General features: G+C 45.3%; 1 protein-coding gene across 1 annotated transcript in view; it reads left to right on the top strand.

Annotated features, from left to right (window-relative positions):
• The first annotated feature begins 270 nt into the window (after positions 1-270).
• The window catches only part of ENPEP (glutamyl aminopeptidase), a 66657-nt gene continuing 59294 nt past the window's right edge, over positions 271-7633 (top strand). The window contains exon 1 of the mRNA XM_012766191.3: positions 271-1265. Within this exon, the coding sequence (XP_012621645.3) occupies positions 628-1265 (638 nt within the window). The 5' untranslated portion in view covers positions 271-627. The remainder of the gene's footprint in view (positions 1266-7633) is intronic.

The raw sequence follows: 7633 nt of genomic DNA, 5'->3' as shown, positions 1-7633 counted from the left end.
GCGCCGTGCTAATCCGCCAGTTCAGCAAATGTTGACTGAGTCCTTAAGGGGTGGGCGCGCGTCTCCACCGCGGGATCTGACTTCCGCACGGGCAGGGTTGGCTGCTGACACTGTAAGAGGGAAGAGAACACTTGGCGTCCCCACTGGGGAACCACCTGACTCAAGCAGCTGAAGTTCAAGGCGCGTTCAGCTGGGGGAGAGGCGGCGCACCCCCGCGCGAGCCGAGCCCTGGCGGCAAAGGTCGCGGTCCCCGCGCGGCTCCCCAAAGCTGCTGACGGCGCCCTGGCCGGCGCGGCCTCCGCGCTGATAAGCCAGCCCTGTTTGATGTTTAACTCGCTCAGCGCGGACGGAGGGTGGGGATGCCGTCCATAAGAGGCCGGCGACAGTGCTCTGGGCAGTGCTCCTCCTCCGGCTCGGGTTCCCTTAGCGCCTCCCGCCGCCACCCCTGTGTCCCTGCACCCGAGGGCGGGCGGGGACCGCGGGACAGAGGACAGGGCGCAGGAGCGCGAGGCGCGGGGAAGGCGAAACCGGGCTGCCGGACCCCGGCCTGCCTTCCAGTCTGCAAGGCGGTCGCTGCGCCCGCCGGCGGGCCCCGGCACCCCGCCCGCAGCGCCGCGCGGGGCGAGCATGCACGTCGCCGAGGGGCAGCGCGCCCGGCGGCCCTGCATCCGAGCCAGGCACGTGGCGGCCATCTGCGCGGCCGTGGTGGCGGCGGGCCTGGTCGTGGGGCTGTCCGTGGGCCTGACCCGCTCGTGCGACTCCGGGCCGGGCACGGCCCCCGCGCCGTCGCAGCCGCCGCCCTCGCCGCCCTCCGCCGCGCCCTCGGCCCCTCCGGGCCCCGCCGCGGGCGCGTGCCCCGCCAGCGGGGAGGGCGGCGGGCAGTGGACGAGCTTCAGGCTGCCGGACTTCCTGAGCCCCGCGCACTACGACCTGGAGGTGCGGCCCGAGCTGGAGGCCGACCGCTACAGCGGCTCGGTGAGCGTCGCCGTGAACGTGAGCGCGCCCACGCGCCACCTGTGGCTGCACCTGCGCGAGACCCGCGTCACGCGGCTGCCGGCGCTGCGCGCGCCCTCGGGCCGCCAGGTGCCCGTGCGCCGGTGCTTCGAGTACCCGCAGCAGGAGTACCTGGTGGTCGAGGCCGAGGAAGAGCTTCCGCCCAGCGGCGACGACGGCCTCTACGTCCTGACCCTGGAGTTCGCCGGCTGGCTGAACGGCTCCCTCGTGGGCTTCTACAGAACCACGTACACGGAGAACGGCCAGACCAGGTAAATACCTTGATCCACACTCCGCGGGCCTCGTCGCTGCCCCTCTGGTCCCTCCCTCCCTCCACCATGCCGGCTAACTTTTTCTATATCTATTAGTTGGCCAGTTAATTCTTTCTATTTATGGTAGAGACGGGGTCTCGCTCTTGCTCAGGCTGGTTTCGAACTCCTGACCTCGAGCGATCCTCCCGCCTCGGCCTCCCAGAGTGCTAGGGTTACAGGCGTGAGCCACCGCGCCCCGCCGGTCTTACCTTTTTTACCCTTGGTTTCAATGCTGACTGCTCTTCTGGAAAGTAAAGATTGCTGCCCTGTTGCATTTTAAAAGCCTACCCTAAAACTAGAAAGCAGCGAAGGGACTGCATGGAGGCCAAAAATCAGTGTAGTTATTCCATCAGGAATTTCACTAGGGATATTCTTGGGTTATACCGCAACGATTTTAAACTGAACTTTTAGAATGGTGTTACACTAAATTTAGGTGAAAAATCAGTAAACTTCAATGACTGTTTTGTCCATTTTGTTGGAGAAGAGAAACATTAAAAAATTACATGAGATCCACAGAATTCTTTGTATCTTCATCTAGGAAGGAAGGCAGGACTGTGTCTTTTTGGTCTCATATGGCCAGAAGCATATTTTAGACATAGGCTTTCAGGAAATGCTCTTTGAGTTTACGCATCAGTAAGACATGGGTCAGTTTGGGGGCTCATTGCTCGCCATGCAAAATGCAATGGTAGTGCTACCTTTTGCAACATAAAAGATACACTAAGTAACTAGGTGCCTACAAATTTTTTTTTTTTTTTTGAGACGGAATCTCGCTTTGTTGCCTAGGCTAGAGTGAGTGCCGTGGCGTCAGCCTAGCTCACAGCAACCTCAATCTCCTGGGCTCAAGCAATCCTCCTGCCTCAGCCTCCTGAGTAGCTGGGACTACAGGCATGCACCACCATGCCCGGCTAATTTTTTGTATGTATATTTTTAGTTGGTCAATTAATTTCTATTTTTAGTAGAGACGGGGTCTTGCTCTTGCTCAGGCTGGTTTCGAACTCCTGACCTCGAGCAATCCTCCCGCCTCGTCCTCCCAGAGTGCTAGGATTACAGGCGTGAGCCACCATGCCCGGCCTAAAACAAGCTTCTTTATTGTTTACATATTTTTCTGTTTGTAAAAATTATATTGTTGAAAGGATAAAAAATTATAAAAAAGGAAAATCAAAGCCTATGAATAAGATCACCACCCAGAGATAGTCCCTACTAACATGTTATTGTATATTCTAATATTTTTCTAGATAATCAAAATTGTAAATGCATGATTTCCACCAATCTATCAATCTATCTGTCTGCATGCCTTTTTTACTTAATATTTCATGAGCATTTCCCCTTATTCTTAAATATTTTTAAAAGTCTGATTTTAAAGATTCTGAAGTATTCTATTGTATGAATGCACTGTTTAAAACCAATTCTGTATTGTTGGGCATATGAGTTGCTTCTAGTATTTTATTATTATAAACAAGACAGGAAATAACATAGTAGCAAATATATCTTTATATGTGTAGCTATTTCCTTCCATTAGGATATAGTCCTAAAAATAGAATTTCCAGGCCAAAGGATATGAATATATTCAGAAACTTGTGACATGTATTGTGTTTATTACATAAATAATACACATTTATTGTAGAAAACTTGGAAAACAGAAAATTGTAAGAAAAAAATAAAAATTCATCCATAAATTCATCATCCAACTATGGCCATTGTTGACATTTAGGCAGAGATTCTTCTAGTATTTTCTCTGGATGTAGACAAACATGGCATTATTATATTGTATGTGGTATTGTGTAACATGCTTTTTCAATGTAGCATCAATGCTTTAACATGTCATTTGGTATTATTCCACAAGTGATTTGGTGGCTACATGGTAAACCATTGATGACTACAATGTGATATACTCAACTTTTTCATTAAATGTGAATATTTAAGTTGCTCCTACTTTTTCACTGATAAGCACCTAGAAGAATGCAATGGACATCTTTATTAATAACTATGAACATTTTCCAATATTTTTGTAAGAAAATCTCTAGGAGATTGGCCCAAACTACATATATGTGAATGCATGTATTTATGTGTACATATATATACATACACATATATATAACATATATACATATGAACATATGTAATGTCTGTGTCTCCAATTGACTTTCAAAAGTATGTTCCAAATTCCATTTCCCTCAACAATGTATGAAAGTGGTTATTTCTCTGAGCCTTACTAGTGATACAACGATTTTTTAAAGTGTTTGCCAATTTGTTAGAGAAAAAGGCAAAATGTTCTGAAGAATATCCACTGCAAAGGGATTCTAAAAATTTATTAGTGAGAAGTCAAAATAAGTCAAAGCTTTTAAATTATTATTGCTGAAACTTTAAAACTCCTTCTTAGGTTGTGAAGACAATAGAAATTTCATCTGAGTAAAGCCATCAAAATATTTATAAAATAAATAAAATTTTACACACAATAGGAAGGCCAAAACGTATGAAAGTATATAGTTTCCATTAGTACGTTTCTGTTATGTATGAAAAAGCATTATATGCTCAAATATATAATATTCACTCTGACTCTTTGGATTATTTAACTGTGCCAGTTAATTTTACCATGAAATATATACCCGAGAGCTGTCGTTCTGATTAAGTTCACTGACTTAATTTTTTATTGGAAAATACTAAGTGACAGCAAGATTGGCGAGTAAGGCTGGTGCTCAGTTGGGTCCTCGCTGGTATTTCTGACAGTTTTCGCTGGGAGAAGTTGAGAGCTCGCGCTGCACGGGACGCGGCCAGTTCTGCACTGCACATGCGGTTTTGAAACGGTGCTGGCATCTGCTCCATAACCTTATTTAGGCTGAATGGAATACTTTTGGTTTTCGTTAAGAAATATTTCAAGCATATGAGAAAAGTGCATTATGGGTTTTTTTCAAGCCTGTGAGTAACATTTTGACAATGCAGCCTCTAGCAATTCTCATCCGCAGAGTCGTACAAGGGCTGCCCGAGCGAGTTCCCTGGCAGTGTCACCGTAGAGTGAGCTTCATCATAGATGACGGCCGTGCAGTTGTGCATATCATCACAGGAATGCATGTGAAGTGTGCAGTCAAAATTCTATTTTCTGACCTTTCTGCCTTCATGTGCAATTTAACTCCAGGATTGAGTATTAGCAGTTTGGGGTATTAATGCAACAACCACAATGCAAAAACTGAACATGATCCCACTCTGTAAGTAACCTGGATTACTTGATTTCTGCAAATATGATCAGGACTTTGAACTTCACAAAGAGGAGACAACTATCCAAGATTCTTTCCCCCAAGACTGAGGGGCAGAGGGAGAGCCGGACTGGGAGCCGGTTTAGAGTTCCTCAGCAGTAACTGCCACCTCATCCTGCTGGGGACAGAGCTGAAGGGACAATTGGGAGGCACAAGTTAGAAACATCAAAAGTCACTTTTTCTTTATTAATCTAGCTCTTCCAACTCTATTACTTAGGGTCTGAGGAAAACCACTCTGAAGGATTAGAACCTTTGGAATGTTTCCCTGACCACATCCACTTCCTTCTCACTCTTTTACTGTGTGATGCGGGATTTCCAGTTGTCCTCGTCCCAGAAAGAGTCCCCCTCTCCTCCAATCTCCAAGGTGTGTATTTTCTTCTCTCCAAGGTTCAGCATTTCCTTCTTGGTATTTGAATTGTGCTTACTCAGCATTTCCCAAAGCGTGTTCCGCAGAGTTCCAGTTGCCTGGGATCTTGGTAGATATTGCCGGGTGTGGTGGGGGGGTGGTGGTGAATAAAACCAAAAACAAGTCAAGGGAGGGATTCTGTTAGTTTGGACAATAATACTAACTCCAAATGATGGTTTTTGGTTTTTTCCTGGTGGAACTTTTCAAAGACTTTGTATTATATAATGTCCATATGACTCTCTAAGAGGATGGCTCAGTGTGCAGTTTCCCATCTATCTGTGGCTTTGGTCTCCTGTGGCATTCCTGAGAACAGGGCTGTGCCTCTCTTGTTTACTCCTAGCACATGGTGAGCACTAAAATATTATTGAACGAACACATGGAAATATTTTCCTACAGGCTGTCACGTGACTGATGTCCTCTGACACAGGCCAGGACATGCTTCGCTGTCACGCCCTTTCCCACAAACCAGGAACATCTTCCACCAGGGACATCTCTACCGCCCCGCTTAGTCAGGGTGCAAAACTCCGTGGAAGGCTTATACATTTTTTTGGCTTAGGAATGTAATCTTCATACTTTCAGGACTGAGAATTATTAGATTGACAGGAAGCACAATAAGAATATAAAAGAGGGTCAGGTCATTTCTAGTTTGGGTTTTCAGGGTGTTCTTCATTGCATTGGTAGAATTGAAGCTGAATTTTGATATTATGGTGGAATTTCCATAGGTAGAGACACGGGAGAAGGTAAAAAGCAGAAAAGAAAGGCATCAAGTGAGGAAAGCGTAGTGGGGACAGAAAATTAGTTTGTAGTGGAGGTTTCTACGAAGAGGCCGGCTAGAGATAACTGAGGAGAAGTGGAGGGAAGAAAAGGAAGAATAGCTGATCGGCAGCATGAAGGAAACATTGAACTGGAGCCTTTTGGCTGTGGATGGGGAAGGCAAGAGCTAACTCAACACCTGGGTATGTGGAAATGGAGCAAGAATCCAGGAAAAAGAGGACAGTGATTTCAGGGTAGAGAGAACAGGACACGGTAGAGAAAATGGTTTGGAGGTAAGGTTTCCAAGATCAACAGACTGATGAACTATGGGGAAGCGTGAATTAAAGTTATGGGTTTAGGCTGCCCCAGGTACCTGATCTGATCTGACTCAGAACCCTCACCTTGAATGGATATTGGCGACAGAGGAGAAGGAGCCGGTTTAAGAGGTTGTAAATTCAGTGTCGGATGTGTTGAAGGCCTGTCAGACATCTAAGAAGAGACGACTAGTAGTCATTTGCATAAGTAAGTCTGAAGCACAAGCTTAGAGTCTGTGATGAAGATTTAGAAGTTGAGTAGAAACATCAATGAGATGGTCTTAGGGGTGTGTGTGTGAGAGAGAAAGATTCTCACACGCACGATGCTTTTAATGCTGAAATTTTTGTTGTATGTCAGTTTATTCATTATCATCTTAGATTGATATATCAAGCTATTATTCCATTATCAATAAAAGTAGATTTTCTTTTTGGTCTTGTTTACTTGTCACAGGAGGCTAAGTAATTGCCTTCATTTTGGAAAAAACGAAACAAAAAAATTTTACTTGGCCTTGAATATCTTTTACATAGAAAAAAAGCGATTGGAAAATAAAGTTAAATAAGTAAGTGGTTCATCCAAACCACCATAAAAGCACATTGAAGTCTGAACCCTCTAGACGGGTTGTGTTGTGCTGTTCGGCTCCCTGGCGCAGTTCTGGAATGCTCTGCTCCGTCTGCACAGACCTGAGCGGTCGTGGCCGCCTCCCTGCGCCAGAAGCCTTGTGTTTAAGGGTTTCACCCAGCCAGCCCCGGCTGGCGACTGTGCTAGCGAGTCTTATTAGATCGCCGGACACCTGCGAGTCCTCATCAGAAACAGCATGGCAGGTGATTTACGAGATAATCAGGTAGTTTTTGGTTTTGTTTTTAAAGTTGACTCAGAGTGAACCAAGCAGTGAGTCGTGTTGCGGCTTCTCTCCCTCAGCTTTCTCTAAAGTCACCTTGATCTGGTCCACCTTGATCTGACTCAAAGAAGTCAGAGAAATAAATTTTGTAAATTACCGAATTGCACAGAATACTGTTGTGTTGTGCTAGGTCTAGTAAGTGACTTATTAACATGGCATGGGGGGGCCCTGTGGAAAAGTGGTTTAGCTCAGCACATTTGCTCGAATATGTTGTGCTATGTCAGACTGTTCCTGTTAATTTGCAACACAATTCATCTGATTTTAAAAAGGAGTTTTAGTCACTGAATAAAACCTCCCCTAAGAAGCTGTGATCTCAAATTGTTTTGTATTACTATCTCATATACCTTGTTTTCAAATTTGCATATATTTGGAAAAGTCTAGTGGCTTTTGATGGAATTTACATATATAAATAGGGGTTTTTGAGTTTCAAAGTTCATGAGAAAAATAAGGGATTACCATTTTAAAAAATGGTTATATTGCCTATAGTATTTATATACCAAGTAATTTTGTTCTAGTACATATTACAGTCAAATGAATGAATTTTAAATACTTTAGATTGTGGAAAATACAAAATGAGCTGTATCCTAACCTCGTTATGTAAATTTTAAGAGAGTTTCAAATGTAGTACTGCATGGGAGCTACCCCCTTTCACCTTCCCATGACCTGTGAAGAGGCCATATATGCTTTGGTAACCAGGTTTTACAGA

Source organism: Microcebus murinus, chromosome 27, assembly GCF_040939455.1.
Source record: "Microcebus murinus isolate Inina chromosome 27, M.murinus_Inina_mat1.0, whole genome shotgun sequence".
NCBI lineage: Eukaryota > Metazoa > Chordata > Mammalia > Primates > Cheirogaleidae > Microcebus > Microcebus murinus.
Note: the sequence above shows the minus strand (reverse complement) of the source record. Positions and strands in the feature narration are given on the sequence as shown.